The sequence below is a fragment of the Mycotypha africana genome (genome assembly GCF_025528875.1).
Source record: "Mycotypha africana strain NRRL 2978 chromosome Unknown BDF20scaffold_1, whole genome shotgun sequence".
NCBI lineage: Eukaryota > Fungi > Mucoromycota > Mucoromycetes > Mucorales > Mycotyphaceae > Mycotypha > Mycotypha africana.
Genome location: NW_026515725.1, coordinates 1,381,734 through 1,401,930, shown reverse-complemented (window position 1 = coordinate 1,401,930; position 20,197 = coordinate 1,381,734). Strand labels below are relative to the sequence as shown.

The 20,197-nt window shown below is 38.1% G+C and overlaps 9 protein-coding genes across 9 annotated transcripts; 4 read left to right on the top strand and 5 right to left on the bottom strand.

Moving 5' to 3' along the window:
* Window positions 1–266: 266 nt before the first annotated feature.
* Window positions 267–1,129, bottom strand: BDF20DRAFT_904025 (ribosomal protein L35A; the record flags this gene model as incomplete). The annotated part of the gene is made up of 2 exons (XM_053082973.1): window positions 267–579; window positions 1,119–1,129. The coding sequence occupies 2 exons, from the start codon at window positions 1,127–1,129 to the stop codon at window positions 267–269; spliced, it is 324 nt and encodes a 107-aa protein (XP_052940535.1).
* Window positions 1,130–1,516: 387 nt separating this feature from the next.
* BDF20DRAFT_909080 (uncharacterized protein) lies at window positions 1,517–3,478 on the bottom strand (the record flags this gene model as incomplete). The annotated part of the gene is made up of 4 exons (XM_053083545.1): window positions 1,517–1,606; window positions 1,683–2,378; window positions 2,449–3,242; window positions 3,331–3,478. 4 exons carry the CDS (start codon window positions 3,476–3,478, stop codon window positions 1,517–1,519), a joined length of 1,728 nt encoding a protein of 575 aa, XP_052940534.1.
* A 325-nt stretch (window positions 3,479–3,803) lies between these two features.
* Window positions 3,804–4,839, bottom strand: BDF20DRAFT_843770 (uncharacterized protein). The gene is made up of 3 exons (XM_053079582.1): window positions 4,511–4,839; window positions 4,047–4,425; window positions 3,804–3,959 (listed from the first exon to the last, which is right to left on the bottom strand). The coding sequence occupies exons 1-2, from the start codon at window positions 4,583–4,585 to the stop codon at window positions 4,231–4,233; spliced, it is 270 nt and encodes an 89-aa protein (XP_052940533.1). The 5' UTR covers window positions 4,586–4,839; the 3' UTR covers window positions 3,804–3,959; window positions 4,047–4,230.
* A 951-nt stretch (window positions 4,840–5,790) lies between these two features.
* On the top strand, window positions 5,791–7,093 carry BDF20DRAFT_843766 (uncharacterized protein). The gene is made up of 2 exons (XM_053079581.1): window positions 5,791–6,892; window positions 7,009–7,093. Exons 1-2 carry the CDS (start codon window positions 6,155–6,157, stop codon window positions 7,039–7,041), a joined length of 771 nt encoding a protein of 256 aa, XP_052940532.1. The 5' UTR covers window positions 5,791–6,154; the 3' UTR covers window positions 7,042–7,093.
* Window positions 7,094–8,832, bottom strand: BDF20DRAFT_843762 (uncharacterized protein). The gene is made up of 2 exons (XM_053079580.1): window positions 8,694–8,832; window positions 7,094–8,560 (listed from the first exon to the last, which is right to left on the bottom strand). Exons 1-2 carry the CDS (start codon window positions 8,761–8,763, stop codon window positions 7,203–7,205), a joined length of 1,428 nt encoding a protein of 475 aa, XP_052940531.1. The 5' UTR covers window positions 8,764–8,832; the 3' UTR covers window positions 7,094–7,202.
* Window positions 8,833–11,873, top strand: BDF20DRAFT_997187 (uncharacterized protein). Its single transcript, XM_053085435.1, has 8 exons — window positions 8,833–9,300; window positions 9,400–9,532; window positions 9,607–9,867; window positions 9,943–10,398; window positions 10,478–10,936; window positions 11,021–11,180; window positions 11,280–11,642; window positions 11,737–11,873. The coding sequence occupies exons 1-8, from the start codon at window positions 9,116–9,118 to the stop codon at window positions 11,844–11,846; spliced, it is 2,127 nt and encodes a 708-aa protein (XP_052940530.1). The 5' UTR covers window positions 8,833–9,115; the 3' UTR covers window positions 11,847–11,873.
* A 426-nt stretch (window positions 11,874–12,299) lies between these two features.
* On the top strand, window positions 12,300–13,703 carry BDF20DRAFT_909076 (uncharacterized protein; the record flags this gene model as incomplete). Its single annotated transcript, XM_053083544.1, has 1 exon — window positions 12,300–13,703. The coding sequence occupies one exon, from the start codon at window positions 12,300–12,302 to the stop codon at window positions 13,701–13,703; it is 1,404 nt and encodes a 467-aa protein (XP_052940529.1).
* Window positions 13,704–14,404: 701 nt separating this feature from the next.
* BDF20DRAFT_904022 (60S ribosomal protein L18-B) lies at window positions 14,405–16,574 on the top strand (the record flags this gene model as incomplete). Its single annotated transcript, XM_053082972.1, has 3 exons — window positions 14,405–14,407; window positions 15,901–15,987; window positions 16,119–16,574. The coding sequence occupies 3 exons, from the start codon at window positions 14,405–14,407 to the stop codon at window positions 16,572–16,574; spliced, it is 546 nt and encodes a 181-aa protein (XP_052940528.1).
* A 449-nt stretch (window positions 16,575–17,023) lies between these two features.
* Window positions 17,024–19,501, bottom strand: BDF20DRAFT_904021 (uncharacterized protein; the record flags this gene model as incomplete). Its single annotated transcript, XM_053082971.1, has 7 exons — window positions 17,024–17,703; window positions 17,805–18,098; window positions 18,171–18,234; window positions 18,398–18,507; window positions 18,593–18,875; window positions 18,991–19,169; window positions 19,288–19,501. The coding sequence occupies 7 exons, from the start codon at window positions 19,499–19,501 to the stop codon at window positions 17,024–17,026; spliced, it is 1,824 nt and encodes a 607-aa protein (XP_052940527.1).
* Between the last annotated feature and the right edge of the window lie 696 nt (window positions 19,502–20,197).

The following is a 20,197-nucleotide window of genomic DNA, read 5'->3' as shown; positions in this document are numbered from 1 at the left end:
AAAGCCTCATTGTTCTGGGTATTTTTTTGGCACAAGTTGGGTGTTGAAAATATGGCATAGATCATCATATTAATTTTATTTCTTTTAGAATAAAAGTTTAACATTATTTATACAATTGAGAAGAGGAAACAGTTGCATTTAAAAGTTCTAATATCGGACTCGACTTAGATGTTGGAAGGATAGAGCATCTATTGAATACAAGCAAAAAGTAATTGTTAGACCGATCAATAGTACATCCAAATTGTCCCCTAGCCTTTATGATGTTCCTATTCAAAGATATTCGAGGTAATACTTACAACACGAACAGAAGCACCGAAAGTCTTGGGAGGCAAGTTCTTACGGAAACGAGCCTTGACAACACCGCTAGTACCGTGAGCACGAGCAATACGACCCCAAATAACACGGATCTTGGAACCGTTAACTTCACGTTGAGCACGGTAGACATAGGCGACACGCTTACCAAGGTAGAATTGAGCATCCTTGGAAGTTTGGCAACCTTCAACTTGGAGCAAAGAAACGTTGGGGTTTTGGTTACGCTTAGCACGTTCATAACCCAAGACACGGCCCTTACTGTAAAGACTGTTGAATAATCGCATAAAAAGAAATAAAAGAGTCAGTAATTTGAGTTGTCATTGAATCAGTTTTTTCGGATTCAAGTTTCGAAGTTGTACGATCAGAAATAAAATGATGATGATGAACAAGAATGAACATGAAAAAGGTGTTGAACTGTCACAAAAACATAGTAAGCCGGTGTTGTCTATAGGCAGCAAAACATGCTAATCAGATGCTATCAAAATAGAATAATGCAGCGCAGACATTCTGAATGTAAAGTATGGATGTTGTATATATATTTGGCGCTAGCAATATCTGTGTAATGCTGAATGCAACTCAATGATTCCTTTAATTATATGTGGACTAATAAATAGCCAGATGTAAGTATAAGCTCCAATGCTGACTTGGACTCAATCCTTTACTGTTGTTGAATAATAAATTTTGATTAAATGACTTTATCCATCTACATCCGTACTATCCAATATTCGCATCTGTTCCATCATATCTTATTTCTGACCATATAACCATCCATTTATGCATCCGTTTCCGACAGAAAAAGATCATACCGGTTAGACATGTTGATGGAAAAAGGAGGTTCTTTATGCTTGCCCTATGGATCAAATTATTGCCCTTTCCCCTATCTTACCACCCTTTTGCGCACGATTCACATACTCTCAATACACACCCTCCCTCTCAATGCTTTTCCCATTCCCAACTGCAGATTTTTCCAAAATCTTAAAAAAGTTACTGGTTGATCCGTCCTATTGGCTCATTTGCCGTAAACCGTAGCCGGACATCTACCGGACACTCAAAACTCCTCAAAAGCAACAAATCACACAAAAAGCATGAAACATTGCCAATTTATAGATTACATTTTTTTTTGAAGTACAAATTTGAACTAAGTCCATGGTAGTTTTGCAATAACGTATTGTATTACCTTCTAATACCAAACTTGCTAAGCTATTTAGCCTAAGCTCCACTGTGTACTGAGCCAGTCAAATGTTGTGAACACATCATCTGTATTACAAGCAGGGAGATTATTCTTTAAACTTGGCTGGAATAGTCCAACGATAAATAGTGTGTTAGCTGATTTAGGAGCAAAAGTCGATAATCAAGTCTTGACCACTTACTTTTGGCATAGATATAGAAGTTCTGTCATCGCCAGAATAGAAAGAAGCCATTTTACCATACCCTTGAATACTAATCACTCTGTATTGTGTTTCTCCTAGCAGCCAGTTTTCCATATAGGCACTATTTACTCCAGGCAGCATTCTTTCCAAATTCACTGCCTTGGGGTCTTCCACATGAATATACTTGGCAATCTGATCTGGTTCAATATGCTCAATAGGCAAACCCGTAATAATCAGACTACTTATATCTGCCACCTCTTCACCAAAGTAATCACGTATCGCTTCTTTGTTCTCGTTCAGATTAACAAATTCTTCACGTAAATGATGTGAGTCTGTTACCAAAAAGAACACAATATGGCGATGATGAGATTGTTTTTTGTAAGCTGCTAGTTCTCCAGCACATTTGAAAAAGTGGCGCCATTTTTCCATGGTGTTGAGATCGTTTTGAGGATTGGCCAATGCATTATCATCCGTGCGAATTTGAATACCAATACTCAAGACACTTTCCATTTCAAAGAGACGTTTGTAAGCGTTCAAAAAGCGGCGTGAACCAGTTGTAGGTTGGAATAAAAAGTTAGTCAAGCAACGGAACGTGTTTTCTTTAGTTAGCCCCATTTCATTGAGCATTTTACGGTATTTGGGTGATTGATTGAATGTGCGAATGATATAACCACGATTGGAACGGACTTCAACATACTATAGATGTACATAGGCCTGAGTATGTTTTCGCTACAAAAAATAGTCATCAAAAAAGAAAGCAGCTTACGGTGCCATTCCACAGGTCCTTAAAATCAGTATCAGCGCCATCAGGAAACATGATACTTGTCAGCACTTTCAATTTCTTATTGAGGGTATCTACTTTCTGATAACCCAAATAGGGGTTCTCTTCTTCTTCACCATCATTTATTGTGAATAAGGATTCCATTTCTTCTGGATCATGCGACCAATCAATATGAGGTCGTTCCCAAACTGCCTCCAAAGGTAAAGGATTCATCGGTGCCCAATCGAGCAAATAAGCACGATCTGTCAAAAGTGCATAAAAGAAGGTAGAGATCATGCCTCCCATTCGGTCGGCCAAACCGCCGCACCCTCTATTACTATCTTTTGGCACTTCTTTGCAAATATAGGATACAAAACGTGGTCTATTTTCAATCATTGCTGCATCCTTTTTATCAGGAAAAATGCCAGCTTGATAGTTTTTAAGCATCTTCATGTTTTTTTTGTGCAGCCCTATGTATTGTTTTTGCCAATTGCCGCATTCTCCATTCTGATTGTACGGCCATACATCGGAAAAGGTATCTAGGACAGTATCGTACAGTTGGCAGTATTTTTGATATTCTTCATTAGAAGCAAAGTGAACAGCTCGTAAAAGTGAATAATGTGGCGACGGTGGTGTGTAAGTTCCATCTTCACTTTTTCGTATTTTGAGTTCGTTTGGCAAGTAACATTTATCCTTTTGAGATGCAAGTATGTTGGGCTGCGCTTTGTTGTTTACTGCTCCTGCTGTTGTTGTTGTTGTTGTTGTTGTATCCTCTTCTTTATCGCTAACAAAATTCAAATCTGCAAAGTATTATGAAAGGAGAGAGTAAAATATAAGCAAATCAAGATTCTGTATAAGCCCCCTTTTTTCACACAAAGTAATACTTACTTGGATTAAAGATTGAATAAATTGCCATGGATATAATGGCAAGTAGACTGATCAAAGTCAAAGCCTTTGCCAATCTATATTTCAATAACAAGCTTCCCTTTAACTCAGGCAGAGGATGCAGTCGCTGATAGCTGGTATTTGCTGCCATTCTTTATCCTTTTGAATTAATGAGTGAAAAGCAGAAGACGTTTTGTCCTATAGAAATTGCAATATAGAAAAATTTGTCAAAAAAGAAAGAAAAGGATCATTAGTGGGTGCCGACAATACAATAACTTTTTCTTGACTGCCGTTTATCATTTGTGTAATGCAATCAACTTCATTAAGTGAAAAAAAATTCTACCGGTGAGTGTAACCAAATGATGCAAAGCAATTTTTTGTCTGTTTTTAGTGGGGGAGGAGACTCAAATGAATGCTCTAGAACTAGATTATTCCATAAGTCGACATTCATGAATACTGTATAGGATTTTACGTAGCTTCATTTTGATTGAACTTTTAGGCAATATGGAATTGAGGTTTCATTGACATTCGATGCTTTGCTCAGTAATTACCAGTAGTTAGCTGACTGCTACCCCGTTCGAGTTCTTTTTTTTTTTTGTTTGATACGCGGAGAACCTTCTTTCAAGATATAGGTAGATTTTCTAGCTTATCAGATCAGATTGTGCTCTTAGTAATATACTATTGGTATCTTGGAGATTTAATCGAATAACTTAGTAAAGATTTTTGTAGGTTTTGAACGCTATTAAACTTGGTAAGATAATTAGAAAGGTACAGTGTCCTCTAGCTCAAAAGAAAATTTTGGAGCGTCCTTAGCTTTGCCAACGTTAACATTTATAATTGAAGCCTTAAAAACAGGTGTAGTAAAACAATGAAAAAAGATCTTTCAAAAGTATATTATTGTTTCTATTCAGTTTTTGAAGTATTGCATCTATTCTTAGTGTTAGACAACTGATAACTTGGATGCACTGTTTCGTTGATCCTAGGAGACAGTAGGAATAACAAGAAGTGATTCATTTCACGTAGTATCTTCATAGCAAAACAAACTGTGGCAAGCGCAGGATTTAATACAGTAATTCCATCTACTTTTTCATTGATAGCTAAACGATTATCAGCCATATTTGAACACTTAGTAAAATAATTTGAATTTTGGTTACTTTTTTTTTATCCATTTTTGTTCTTTACCAATGCTTGCAAGTATAAAATGCCAGATATACATTAAAAATGCGCAGATCAATTGATTTCGAAGTAAACTCTGCATTATTTTTACTATCTCAAGGATTTCTAAAGTAATATATTCTTCCAACCAAGTTCTTTTCTTCTTCTATCACCATGTATCTTAGGACATCCGAGGAAATATATCAATGCGTTTTCCGTTCATAACATTACTCAGGGTTGCTCAAAAATTCGGGGCAATTAGAGTTATAGAAAGATAACATTCTGTCTTCAGAAGACTAGGATGTATGTGCAAGTCTTAAGCATCAGCATGACCTTTGTGGCACATGTCATTTGGTGACTCTTCAATAACTGAGCAAGTGAAAAATACACTGAGCCAATAAGAGAATTTAGTCTGTCTGCTACAACTAGCAACCCAATACGTAAACTATACAAAAAAGACAACGAGGTTTGGCATACTAGATAGACTAAGAGTATGAATGGCTTGAGTTACTTGCCAACTACTGATTCATTAAGCAATAGTATATTCATATTCTTCTACAAGAAATCGCTTTTTCCTGAAAAGCCATATAACGACTGAATTCTTCTCCTTTAAAAAGTTATCGAATATCATGGACTGATATAGAGCAGATCGATTTTGATTAGATCGTTTTCAAAAGACCATTTATTAGTGCATAAAACGTTAATGTCCAATTAGAGTTTATAATAAGTGAGGATCGACGGAGGTGCCGTCTCTTATAACAATTAAGGGGTTAGTGCTTAGTTTAACGTAAAAAGTTTCATTTTGAAATTCAAAGGATTTTTTGCTTTTATCTTTGTCGAAGTTTCTTTCTTTTTTTTTTTCCTTCTTTTTTGACTTCTGTCTTTTGCTTTGTACAAGTATGTCAGTGGTTTACACTGTTATTCTAACGCTTGGTCTATTATTTTCGGGTAAGGAAATCATACAAAATGATAAACTGTAGTGCAGATGGGTGTATCAATTTTGGCAAACAGACAAAACGCGTCTCGGCATTAAAGAGAAAAAGAGACTAAAGATATAGACAATGTAAATTAGGTGTTGGCATTCCTCTACTATTGGCTTTCCAAAACAACCAAAAAATTGATAACGAGACAGCGGATGAACATGGCCAAAGGAATTTTCATTATTTCAAACAACCTTTGTTACAAACAGCCATGATCTTTTTGGGAGAAATTATATGTATCGTTCTCATACATTTGATAACAAAGTCATCTTATTTCTCTATGGATGCAGGTATGCTGGATTCTATCATTCAGCAGCAGCAGCAGCAGCAACAACAACAACAACAACAACAACAACAACAACAACAGCATCAGGCAACATATAATACAGTAGTAGCGGCAGCAGCAAATGAATCAACCATAATTGAAACGGACCAAAATAATGATATTCCTACTCTGAGTACTAGTATTGGATATGGTGTTACTTGGAGCTGGTCAACAGCCTGGTTCATTTTGCCGAGTGCGTGTGATCTCATTGCCACAACGGTAACAAGTAGATTAATTTTTGTTAAAGAATTCGTAAATGATGATGGTGAATTGTATGATATGCTTATAGTCGTTGCGTTTCTTTCGATATTACTACTATTAGCTTCTTAATCTAGGTCTCATATATACCACTCCTTCAATATATCAGATGATGAAAAGCAGTATTGTGGGATTCTCGGCCGTTTTTAGTTTTTTATTCTTATCTCGTCGATTTTTACCAAAGGAATGGGTAGCCATTACTGCAATTTTACTGGGTACTTTTACCATTACAGCTGGTACTACCTATTTTATTATGCAACAACAAACCAACACTGTTATTCCTAATAATAATAGCAACCAGATGATGATAAAGATACTGTTGGAACAACAACAACAAGCCAGTACTGTTATTCCTATCAATACTTCAACTACGACTTGCTTCTTTTTATTTGGTATTATTTGTTTGGTTATCGCCCAACTTTTAGTAGCTGGACAATTTATTCTTGAGGAATATCTTATGGATCGTCATCATCTGGATCCCGTACGCGCTATGGGTATTGAAGGCATCTTTGGTACTGTTCTCCTAGGTAGTAGCTTACTGATTTCGGCTCTTTTTGGACAAGATGAATTTGATGTTATGCAAGGTATTCAAGATATGGTACGGCATGCTTTGTTATGGCAGAGCGGGATCGCCTTGGCTCTCATGGTGGCTATGTTTAACTTTTTCGGATTGGCAGTGAGTACCACGATGGGAGTACCCGGTCGTAGTATGATTGACACTTTAAGGACACTGTTGACATGGGCGATTGCCATCCATTATGGCTGGGACACGTTCTCTTGGATTGAATTGATTGGTTTCATGATCTTGGTTCTGGGTGTTTTTCTGTTCAATGGTGTCTTTTCAAGTCTAAAAAATAGTTTAATGATGAGAGGGAGAGACAGTGATGTTAACAGTGATAGGGCAGCAGCAAATGAATCAGCACCTTTACTATTTTGAGTATTTATTACGTTAAGTATACCAACCTTATCAGTTGCTTATTTCATTTGATCTGTTAAAACACGTAGATAGAAAAAGGAATGGTATCAGTTTTATTAATGATCAATATATACAAATAAAATTAAGTAATGGCAGCAGCCTATGGAGAAAAAAGAAAATGAACCATGTCTTTAAATATGTGTGATGGAAAAATGAACTATAGGTACGTATAGAGGCTGATCTACGGGAGGGATTGCTTCTCTCCTTCGGTATCCGAAGGATTGCTACTCTTCCGTGTCTTTTTTCGCTTTTGCTCCAACGCTGACGCCTTCCAATCTTCAACAATATAACGAGGCAATTCAAATTCCTCAATTTCAAAATCTGGTACTTTATGCCCGAATGCTAATACATGACGGGTTGAACGACGCGAACCTGTCATGCCGCGACCGCCGCCCGTCAAAATGGGATTGCCTCCAAAGGTTCCTATTCTTCTTGATCCTTGAACTCTTTCTTCCATTTCCAAAGCCTCTTTGAAATCCTTACTGATGTTTATTCTCTTTTTCCTACTATCGTCACTGACTGTAACAGCGTCATCAGGAGACGTTTTCGATTTTTCAGTTACTGTTGTATCATTATTATCAGGTTTCTCTTTCTCATCTTCCTGATTCTGCTCTTGTTCATTTCTTTCCTCTTGCTCTTCCACCTCTTCTCTAAAATCATTGGCTATATGATACGCGCTACTACTTTGATGATGGTTTGACTGTTGGTATGAAGAAGCTGTGTTTATATTATTGCTGACCCCAGAACTGAAGCCTAACAACTCATATCTTCTCAAATGCTCCAAAGCATCATACAATAACCTCTGATGCAGGTTGTCTAAATAATCTTCTTCGTCCGCCTTCTTATTGGTGTTACTAACATTCTCTTCAGACAGTTGTTGTTGCTGTTCCTGTTTCTTCTTTCCTGCCACTGTGTTTGTCTTTCCCTTGCCTTGTTCTTTATTTGACTGCTGCTGACTGCTGGTCCGATGACGTATGGATGAGACGATAGATTGCAACACAATTTTATCCATAGACTTTATACGTTCAACTAGTTGTTTTTGTTGATAATAGCCATGTCGTAACATTTCTTTTTCACGATTTTTTTGTTTTTTCTCTTCCATTTCGTGCCTTCGATGTCTCTTCAAATAGAACTCATCGGATATCTCTTCTTCTTCATCATCAACACCGTCCATATCATCGACTTTCACTGCTGTACCGTTGGATGGTGTTGCCTCTGTATCCTTTCCATCTTTGGGCGTTTTTTTCGTCAATGCTTTTCTAGCTTTCGCTTTATGCTGCTTGAGACTTCTTCGTGTTATAGGCTCAATAATACGTACGTCTGGTATCTGTTTGATCTCGACTGCTTTTCTCTCTGCTGCAGTTACTGCTGCTGATCGGTTGGGTGTGGTAGGAGAGGATGAAGTAGGCGTCGAATCATTAGACAAATGAGAAGGCAGTATTGGTGTGTTGTCATAAGGATATTCTTTGATCAAGTCAGTGTTGGATGTAATGGTTAAGATGGCACGCTGATCGATCAAACGTTCATTATCCGTCACCTCTAACAAAATATTTTATAGTTTGATTGTACCAGTTTGGGGGAAAAAATGATAAAAAGTATAAGGACAAAAATATACATATTTCCATGTTGTTGTTATGTTATTGTTGCTCATTCATTTAGAAAAATATTTTACTTGATTCTAATAATTCTTGTATGGCTTCTGTCAGAAAGTTATGCCTTGTTGGTAACTCTCTTTTGCCCATATTATTGTTTGCTCTTTGAAAAGTAGCAATGCTTTTTCATTTGAAACAAAAAGCCAAGGAAAACGCGGGTGGAAATGTGTATCTCTGGGCTCTTACGCTTCTGAGTTTTAACTTTCATATTCCGCCTACGATTCTAATGAGGAACCGGATCAATTTATCAAAACACTTTTGAATGAAAAAGCGCGTTTCTGACAATTTTATCTACACTTGGGTGTTAGAAAGTTCAAGAGAGAGAAGAAAATGAGATCTTAAACTATAAAACGCATCTCTTCTTTCGATCTCATTCTCTTCTTTTCTTTACTTTTCCTTCTGCTATCAATTTGATTTATCAAAACATTTGTGGCTTTTGAATATGACGTCTACCAGTGTGATCGAATTTGTTCAGGATCAAGAACAAGAGCCATTAGATAGCCATCTTCTAATGAAAGCTACCGCAAGCCATCACAGCTCTTGTAGTAGTAGCTCTAGCAATAGTAGTAATAGTACGGCAGTAGAGAGAAAAAGAGACAATCCGGCTGCCTGTATCTTTGTTGCAAGGTTATATTTATCAGTCGTTCTTTTTGTTGTCTACTTGACTCTCTGATGTCAACTATGACCGGGCTGTATTTACTCACACATATCCATTCATTTGAACAGTTTGAATAAAGATATTGAGGATGATGAGTTGCAGCAAGCTGTTTACGCCCATTTCCAGCGATGGGGTGATTTACTAGGTGTCAAAGTGTTTAAAGATTGGTTGGGTAGACCCTATGCGTTTGTACAGTATGAGGTAGGCTCGGCGTGAGTTTTCATGTTAGACAACAACAATAAAGGTGAACCCGTTGATTGACGTTATTCTTGCAGTCTGTGTCAGATAGTAGGGTCGCTTTAAAAGAAGCCCCTGGTACTATTTTAAATGGTAGAAGTGTGCGTTGTGAACCTGCTAGAGTCAATCGGTCCATATGTCTTGTCTCTTTGAGTCAACCATTCAACAAGAAGTATATTCAAGAGTCTTTGGTTGAATTTGGTGAAATCGAAGATGTTTCTGTATTGCAACCACATGGAAAGTTTTACTCTGTCTTTATCAAGTATAAGTACCGTGATGATGCGATCAAAGCCTTTCTGGTGAGAGCGCCTGTCATTAAGAAAGATAGCAAAAAACGTAATTCTTACTCAACTCCTGATTTATGTGTTTGATAGACCTTGAAATATGCTGACCATCTTAGTTTCCAACTGGTTACCGCTGCAAATGAAGAACAACAATGGTTCGTAGAATGGGCTTCTAATCTAGATGCAAGCAACCTACATGGTTTTTACGGTGGCGTTGCTGCTGCCCATGATGCTTATGGTTCCGTTTATAGTCGATTGGACAAATCAAGTATCTTTATTGGTAACCTTCCAGATAACTTAACAGAAGAGCAGCTGAGGACAAAATTTGAGCAATACGGTAGCATTAAACGTATACATATCATACGCAAGCCTAGTTATCATTCCCGTGAGCAAATGCGTTGCAGTAACAGCAACAATAACGGTAGTCAAAACCGCAGCGACTACTCCCGCAAGTATACAAATAGTGTTGAGACGAGCTCGAATAAAGTTTTTGCGTTTATCAAATATCGCAACGAGCAACAGGCCTCTAATGCCATTGACCAAGAGGTAAGTGATATCTCGCCCACCCAATGGCGAAAAATGGTCATTGAAATTGCAAACAGTAACAATTATACAAATGCTATAGAATGGCAATCTGTATAGAGAAAGAATTCTTCGTGTTTGCTACCGTCAGTTTTATCCCAGCAATAACAATCGGTACCTCTACCAGCAGTCTCAAACTACAAATAGACATCCAAACATGATACCGTACTATCCTCCCCAGCAGCATCCTCAGCAAACCCAGCATACTGCGTCCTCTGCAGCTGTGGATGGCTCAGTGGCACCAGCACTAGGAGCTGTTTATCAGGTGACGGGTATTGGCTATTATGATATGTCGATGTTTCAAAATAAGCAGCAGCGGCATCAACAGGTAACGTCAGCGGAAGAAGAAGAATACCCTTTCCCTGCTCCATATATGTTTTATCCATTTACAAATCACGGTGCGTATACGTACGAACCCTATATCATGACTGCAAGCAGTCCAGCCATGACCACCACTGCTGATAATTACACCGATGGCTATAGTGCAATGAATAGTCAAAAGGTAACAGACAAGCTCGTATGCTCTATGCTAAGTATTTCACATAACGTATGCTATCTATAACTTTTTCTTTTTCTGCTCAAAAAGGTTACTTCTCCTACTACAGAAAACCTTCAGGACTACTATCACCGTGCTGATTTCAATGGACAAGGATTTTCTTTCCCGTCTGTGATGGAATGTAGTCCCCTGCCACCTTATACAACTCATAACGAACATTTCAACGATAGTGCTAATTATGGTAATAAGGGTGGGTAATAAAGGATTCCCAATAACGTCATACAATCTTATACGTTCTATCTGATTTGTTCATTCATACTGAACTATGGTTTCCTATTGCCTTTTTTAGACCAATATTATACTAACAGTTTTAGCTCAATTCCAGCACCACCAACAATAAACAGCGGCAGACCCTACTATGGCTATAACGGTACTGCTGTTATAGCATCTTCTGCATCTCCATACTACAGTCATCCACACTGTAATAGTAGTGCTGCTGACAGTTACTTGGAACCTCACCCTACTGTTATTTATTACGCGTACACATCCCCTCCACCTTCAACAGCCTACCCTTACCAACGTCACCGTCAGCAACAATACCGTAATTCTAGCACTCACAAGACTCATTACAGCAATAGTCATACTTCAGCTTATCAACATAAAAAAGGGGATGAGAAAAGCTCTTCTACTACCTCTACTATTCCCAAATCAGGTAACTTCAATATTATATCATAAAACTGAGAATTGTCGCCTATGACATTTATACGAGGCTAAAAATTCTGAAAACTTTCTATAACATATGTCAGGTGCAACTGGTGGCAGTAGCGGTGACAAAAGTACCGATGCTGCAAGTACCACTACAAATACTCCTACTAGTACAAGCAACCCCATAAATCTGAAGAAAGAGAATGATTAATGCAGCTGGTGCAACGTCGAGACCAGCAAAAAAAAAAACAAAAAAAAAAAAAAAAGATGGTCATATACTGATCCCCCCAAACATCAAATAATGACATTCTATTATAGTACCTTTTTTTTTTTTTTTTTTTTTTTTCCTTAACAATAATGTGTTATTATTACTGTAGTTTTCTTTTTTATTTTGGCTAGCTATTAAACAGTAAGACAAAGATATCAAGAACAAAAGTGTTTACTTTGATGATAGTGATTATTGCTTGCTACAATTAATTTCCACATGGAATGGAAAATGGGTCATGGGTTAAAGTGGTCTTTTACTTTTTTGAGGATAAAAATACTAATTTGACTTTTTTTTGTTACATGTGCATGTATTTCATATTATCTTGCTTGTGATTTTTTCGTCCTTTTTCTTTCTTTCCTTTCATTTACTTTTGTTTATTCTGTTAAATCTCAAAGAATGTATCAGCAACACACACTAAAGAATTGCCCTTTACAACAACAGACTACAACCGGTTGTCTGAAGTATAAAAAGAACAAAGCTCAACAGATGATTGTATCCTTCTGTTCAGCAGAAATGATACAACTTTTAGGGTACGATCCGACACTGAAAGAAATCAATGAAATATGGGAACTCTTGTTTCATGACCAGACGACACCTTATACGTTTGTACAGACACTCATCCCTGTCATTCAGAAGAAGAAGCTGAAACTGAAACGTAAGACGCTATGTGTCTGCATTCATGAACAAGACAACACCATTGTTTGTACAGATATCACGGAGAGCAGTCGAGGACAGCAACAGCATCTTACTACTACGAATACAGTTCATAAGAATAAGAATAATAAGCATACGATGATCATTACTCGATTGACGCAGTATGGTACAATCGATGCTATTTTTCATCTTGACGACAACTATAGCAATACAATTAGAATGGATGTGGGTCAACCCATCATGAAATACATACATACGGATGATCTACAAAGATTTTGTGCAGGCCTTAGTCAAGCAACAAAATATTATCGTACCTCGTCAACCTCTTCTACCGTCATGATTACGTTCTCAGTCCGATTATTAAAACCACTTCAGCAGCAGCAGCAACTAGACGAAATTTCCTCGGCTACGTTCTTCAGAACAGAACTTACAGTGATGACCATTGAGAATGGTAAGGTTCTCTGTTTCATGCAGCCCCTTTATCCTATTACAAGCAGCAGCAACAGCAGTACGAATAGTGCGAACAGTAATAGCAGTAGAATAGACACAGTAGCCGAAAGAGTGTCTGCACTGACTATCAGTTCAAGCAAGAGCATGAGCAGTGACAGCAGCCATTATTACCGCTACAACTACAATGATGAAGAAGAGGAGAGTGTCAACAATGAATACCACTATTATTACCTTTCTCATAACCGTCTCCTTTTCGATACAATTTCGCACATGCAATGTAAATTCTGGTATGCATTAGAACACGGCATGCTTGCTGTAGCTCGACATATTGCCAACATCTTGATGGATATATTGTGGACTGTAATAGATTATGGTTATGATACCGTCCTATTGGACTTACCCATCTTTATAAGAAGATTTATGACCACAGCAACAACAACAACAACTGCTAATACTATGCAGAATACGATGACTTGGAAGAAGAGTCATCCGCCCTTTTTGCCGTTGGGAGTTGAAACTTTGTGCCATGGATTAAGTTGGTTATTAAAAAAATCGCCCACAAGAACCAAGACTTGGGTGGACTTTACTCTAGGTCAGACAGCGGAGTGGATTTCGGCAAAATCGGGTTTTGATATCACATCTTATTACCAACATATATCAAACAACTGTAATAATACCGTCTATTCAACAACTTAACTTAGAGCAACTAGATTATCAGATATTCATTTTATACCTATCACAAATACTCATTTTCTCTCTGTACATAAACCAAGCATCATAAAACACATCTACAGCAAAGGGCTATTGCTTAAAAGAATTTAAAATTATGTCTTCATTCATCTCTTCAATTATATACAACTGTTATTGTCAGGGCTTGCACTATCATGTTGTTATAATTTTCACTTTATCATACCCAAGTTCAATGATACTAGATTTTACCACCGCGCTATATTGTAAAAGTTTGTAAGAAAAATAAACCATCCAGCTAATGCAAGTATATGTCTGAAAAGAACCTTACATTATTAAGCATGCTCAACATACTCTTTGCACCAAAGGAAAGCATTGTACCCAGTTGGCGTGTTGTTCCACCAAGCCAGGCTGCTTCATTCAATCTTCTGTTCAAGAATCTGTCAGTTTCTATGAAATCAGGGCTCATATCGCTAATCATATAAAGTTCACATGCACTATAAATGGCTGCTAGTGATCCACGTCGTGTATACCAGTTCATCTATATACGGTTCATTGATACAAATGTTAGTGCTCGAATAATGCAACTCATTTAGCGAGGGGAAAAAAAATTTACATCAGGGCTTCGATCACCGGCATAGTACCAGATATCATCTGCAATATCTCCCAAATGCTTGAGTGACATTTTTAAATTGGATGGACGAGCCATAATGGCAAGTGCCTCGGGCCATTTACGAATATAAGCCTTGTTCATATCCAATCGAAGGGACGTTAATGCTTTGACTCTTTCGTTTAAATCCAAGCTATCATATGGATACAGATAGTTCAGTCTGTTTTTCCTGTCTTAAACCATAACACTCTATGTATAGCTATTACCCTTCTAATTCCCCGTTTGTGTATTTTTCTTTCACTAATTCTTTGAATTCTTGACGTTGTTGAGTTAGATAGGCATCAATTAAACCTGCTTCACCACCGGGAAATAATCCATGGGCAACAGAAGGATAACCTAAGCTACGAGCACCATGAATGATGCTTTCTGAAGACCAACCGTATTGATTAATGAAGGGTAAAGTAGCTTTCAACATATGAAGACGTGGGTCAGCTTCAGCCTCCTTGTTTTGACCTTGTTGCTGCTCTTGCTGTTTATTTGAACTGTAAAGCAAATAGTTGGGTTATATTCGAACAAAGAAGGATGTGTTTCATTCATATTAGTTCTCAGTCCTTAACCAGACATGTATTTATTTTTACTGTACTTACGTAGCGGTGCTGGTGGGGACGGGCGGTATAGTACTTGCGATATTATTGGAAACGCCGGTGGCTAAAGTACGCTGAGCAAATGCTGGTCTCAATCCAGCGAGGGCTCGAGCATGTTGAGCACGAAAGGTGGTGATGAGCATAGAGTGAATGCGCGGCATTGTGTTATGGTGAAGCAAAGAAAGATAAAAACTGAGGGAGGGGTATCAAGAACGTAAATGTGGAGTTGAATGCAGCTGTCAAAGCGTCTGACATTGAATCAAAGCAATAACAACCACAGAATTAAGGAAGATCAACAATTTGTTATGAAAGAAAAAAAGTAAATTACACTGCTCTAAATAATACGATACGACCTTTACTGTTACTTACAGTATATGCAGCTAGATAGTAATACCTCGAATTGAATCCTCATAAAATATAAGATTGTCATGCTTTGTTTTGTTGGAAATGGTCGGACTTTTGCACTTTCAGGCTCCTGTTTCTTGCCGTGCTCTATTTGAACATCCGCAGAATTCCTTGAAGCAACCGGACTGAGGCCATTTTCAACCCGAGAGAATTAAGCCAGACTCGTTCGGGGAAAGTGGTAAGACAACTTGGTCCAGGCAAAAAAAAAAAAGAGCTGGTGGGTGGAATGAGTGAGTTAGGGTGAAAGTTAAAACATCAAAAGTGTAATAAGATTGAATTTCCCTCTTTTCTTGGACACAGTCTAACGACCGGTTGCTAATAATTTGAAATGGTAATGATTAATAACATGATGATGGAAGGCGAGAATGGATGGATGGGAAATGGAGAGTTTAAATAAATGGACGGATGAATGGATGGATATTGTTCGAAAAGTTATAGATGTTAAAGGAGAGCGACAGTAGCCGATGATGCATTCGGATGGTCATGGAGAAATCTGTTTGCAAAGCGACAGCGTCTAACTTTGACTTTACTTCTTTGCTACATTTAGGGTATCGATCTCAAAAAACACCACGTTAAGAACTCCAACCGTACTGCTCCCAAGTCTGACAACGTCTACTTGGCTTTGCTTGTCAAGGTAATTATCATAGATCCGATTTCGTTCTAATAGATGTGCTTTAGACCATCCATATAGCAAACGACTACTCTAAATGTATCTTCATATCAACTCACACGTATTGTATCAACCACTTATACCTTGAAATATAGCTCTACCGTTTCCTTGCTCGCCGTACTGATGCTGAATTCAACAAGGTCGTCTTGAAGCGTCTCTTTATGTCTCGCATCAACCGTCCCCCTGTCACCGTCTCTCGTCTTGTCAAGAACAACAAGGAAGGTAAGACTTTGGTTGTTGTCGGTTCCGTCACTGATGACTCCCGTCTCTTGGAAGTCCCCAAGCTCTCCGTTGCTGCTCTTCACTTCACCAAGACCGCTAAGGCCCGTATCTTGAAGGCTGGTGGTGAAGTTTTGACTTTGGATCAATTGGCCCTCCGTGCCCCTACTGGTTCCAACACTATCCTCGTCCGTGGTGCCAAGAACAACCGTGAAGCTGTTAAGCACTTCGGTATGGGTCCCCACAAGAACAAGAAGCCCTATGTTCGCTCTAAGGGTCGTAAGTTCGAACGCGCTCGTGGTAAGCGTGCTTCTCGTGGTTTCAAGGTTTAAAGTAGAACTTATGAAGATCAACAGCATATCAGCAACAGCAGTTTTTCTATTATTATTCGCTTTGGAACACTTGTAATAAACACACTATTATATTTTCTTCCGGTCTTCAATCAATGATTCAAAAAAGTGCTTTTGATAGCTGACAGAGCTTATGTTCGAGTTCTGTGATGTTAGGAGAGATGGTATATGAGGACAATTGTTTCCTGTAAGCCAACTTTTTATTGTCGGCTTCCAATCATTGTATACAAATGGATAAAATAGGTTGTAGAAATCTTGTTTCGATCAAAAAATAAGTAGGTAGTGGTTTATAAGAAATGGTTAAAATATTATACAAAATATCTAAAGAGAATTGAAAAGTAACGGGCTGTGATTTCAACAGCAAAAAGATTGGATGGTACGGACAATAAGAGATCGATGACTTATTTTAAGCAACAAGTCTTGGAAGTATTTTAAGCTCTTAAAGCTCTCAATTTGGCAGCAGCATCAGGGAAATCCTTTGCAAATTTGGTTTGTGTCTTTGTAGCTTCAACATATGAGATTGCATGTTCCAACTCAGCTTCTGTTCTGGCCAAATCAATAGCCATTTCATAATACTGGAGGGCTTCTTCTGGCTTTCCTTGTTCCAAAAGAATTTGAGCAAGTGAAGCTACGGCCGCATCACAAGCCGGATCCATCTCTAGAGCGTTTTTACACAATTGTGTGGCCTCTTCAACATCACCCATCACTTGATACATTAGCATAGCCTTATTGATGTAAGGAAGGGGGTTCTTGGGGTCTAATGTCATGGCTTTACCGAACATTTCGATGGCTTCAGGTAATTTTTGTTGGTCCACTAAAAGTTCACCGTAATAGTTGTGAACATCGGTGCTGTTGGCAAATTTCTTGAGTGTGTTTTTGAATGTAGACATGGAGGATGAAACAGAGCCTAACTTGTATTGAACAACTCCCAATTGAATGTGAGCATAGACAAAGGAATCATCGAGTTTGATGCTTTCACTATAATCTTTGGCAGCAGCATCATAGTTGCCGCTTATGTAATTGACTTGACCGCGGTGGTAATAGATATCAGGATCGCTGGGGTTGATAGCAATGGCTTCGTCAAATTGTTTAAAGGTGCTTTCAACATCGCCTATAATAATGAACGGTGATTGAAATAGATAATTAATCCCTGTAAGTTCTTTCATCTACTCTTTCCCAACTGCATTTTGCCATGTTCTACTGTTTCCTCACCTTGTTCCATATAGATACTGGATCTTTTGATATAACTTTGAACGTATTTAGGATCGGCTTCAATTGCCTTATTGAAATAATCAAGGGCTTGAGAAGTATTGCCCTTCAAGAAAGCAAATGTACCCATCAAATTCAAGGCGTAGGCTTGATATGCCTTTGAACAGCCCAATTCAACAGCCTTTTCGCATGCTTCTAAGGCGCTGTTATAATCCTTTTCAGCAATAGCACGATAAGCCTTAGCATAATAAGCGTCACCGGTTTCTTCATCAGCAATACTTGCTAAATCTTGTACAACTATGAGAAGAGAACGGATGGGTTAGACTTTCTATTAAGAAAATGAGATAGAAGTTCAATTTCCTTCTTTACCAGGACGGAAAGAATCAAGGTAGGCATTAACGAATGTAGGAGATGGCAAGCGAGGCTTTTTCGTCTAATTAAGTGACAATACCATTAAGAGTCAGTCCTAACAGTTACATTTTTGATACCCTGGCTCGTACGTCAATCGGTGTTGTACATCCGTTTTTCTTGCCCAATTCATATGCACGCATATCCTCTGTCTCGCTCAATTAAATTCTCGCTTATTATTCTTTTACCTTCATAATTTCTTTTGCCTTCTTTTCTGAGACAAGCTTCAATACACGTTCCATAGCTTGACTAGCAGCATCATTTTTGAAGGAATCAAGAATGCAAACGCAAGTGAAATCTACATAAGCCCAAGAAAATGAGAGTAAATGTAAGTATAACAGGTGTAGTCCATCATTTGTTAAATGCTTTCCTCGAATTCATACCATAAAGAGCATCTTCCAACTCGCCCTTCTTTTCTAAAGCGTAAGCACGTCTGTTCAAAGCCTTGACATAAACGGGATCTAAACGAAGTGCTTCATTACAGTCCTCGATAACACGATCGTTGAATCCTAAATTAGCATAACAAGCAGCACGATTGGCAAAGAAAATGGGATCGGCTTTGAATTTGAGCGCTAACGTGTAAAGTTCTGCTGCTTCTTCATAAGCCTTGCTGCTGAACTTCGCATTGCCTTTGGCTTTCAAAGATTGAGCTGCTTCAGCACGTTTCTGTAAACGACCAAGCAAACAGAAAAAAAGAGATTTTCAAACTGTCAGTATCCTGAATCGACTTTTCTTTTTTTCCTTTTCTTTGCAGTGTGAGTTTACACAAGGGTGAACATACTTCAGTAGTCAAGGCAGCGATTTCTGCTTCTGACATGCTAATATAATCGGGTACAGTGGTAGCATCAGTAGTTGCTGTTGCTGCTGCCGCTGTCGCGTCAGTTGTTGAGGTTGGGGCAGACGTAGTTGTCTTTTCTGCGAGTGTAGATGCTATGGGGGTTTCTTTGGTATCGCGGTTGTCTATTAAAGCCAACAGTTGATTAGGTGTTCTGCTTTGACTAACTCTTTTTTTTTTTCAAACGCGCTTCTTTATTCTTGAAACTAGCACTCTATCTATAAGGTATATCCTAACACATACCTGATGTATTCTTTTTAGCAGACGGCTTCTTTTTGCCTTTCTTGCTGCTAGCACCACCATAAGTTAAATAATAAGCACCTGCTCCTGCAAGGGTTAACCCAGCTGCAAGAGCACAGTAGAATTTCCAGTCCTTATCCTCAATTGATTTCTTGATTTTGTCGAGTGCACTAGTAGGCTGCACTACCACGGTTTTGGTGTTTTGAACAGGAGCCATAGTGATTTGGCGAATATGGTGAATAATGGAATGAAAACAACGAAAAAAGAAAAGAAGGCAAAAGGGAAAATTTTCTGGTCTTCTGGACCCCCAGGTTCGTAGTTTTGTTCATTTTTGGAAAAGCGATAAAAAAGGGTGCAAACTAAAAAAGATGAAAAAAGGGTAACAAATCGAATCCATAATATAATAGAGACAAGGAACCAATGAAGAAGCAATTACTGTTCGACTTTGCACGTTAGGATAGTACCGAAAAAACTGTCTGAAATAAAAATCTTTTGACCAAGAGTATATCTTTTTCGTTTTTTTTCGAACACTCACGCTATCACATGCTTTTTGACAAGAAGACAAAGAAAAAAGATTACACTCACTGTGGGACGTAAGTGAGTGATTACTGATTATTGCACTCATGGCAGCTTATCATAAGTAATTCAAATTGAAATAAGCTGGATTGATATCTGAAAGAGCGGTAAGGGATCACAGAACAGCTAATGACTTATATGTTATCAGAATTGTAGTCGCTATACGGCAGTAACTTTTGAAATACAGCAATGAAGTAATGGTCTCCTTTATAGTAAGGGATTCGAAAGAAAACAGTCTAACATGGCAAGTTAAAACATCCTTATTAGATTGTTACCATAAACTCTATTTCAGATGTGGGATGATAGTTACATATGACAGGGATGTACTTTACTACGC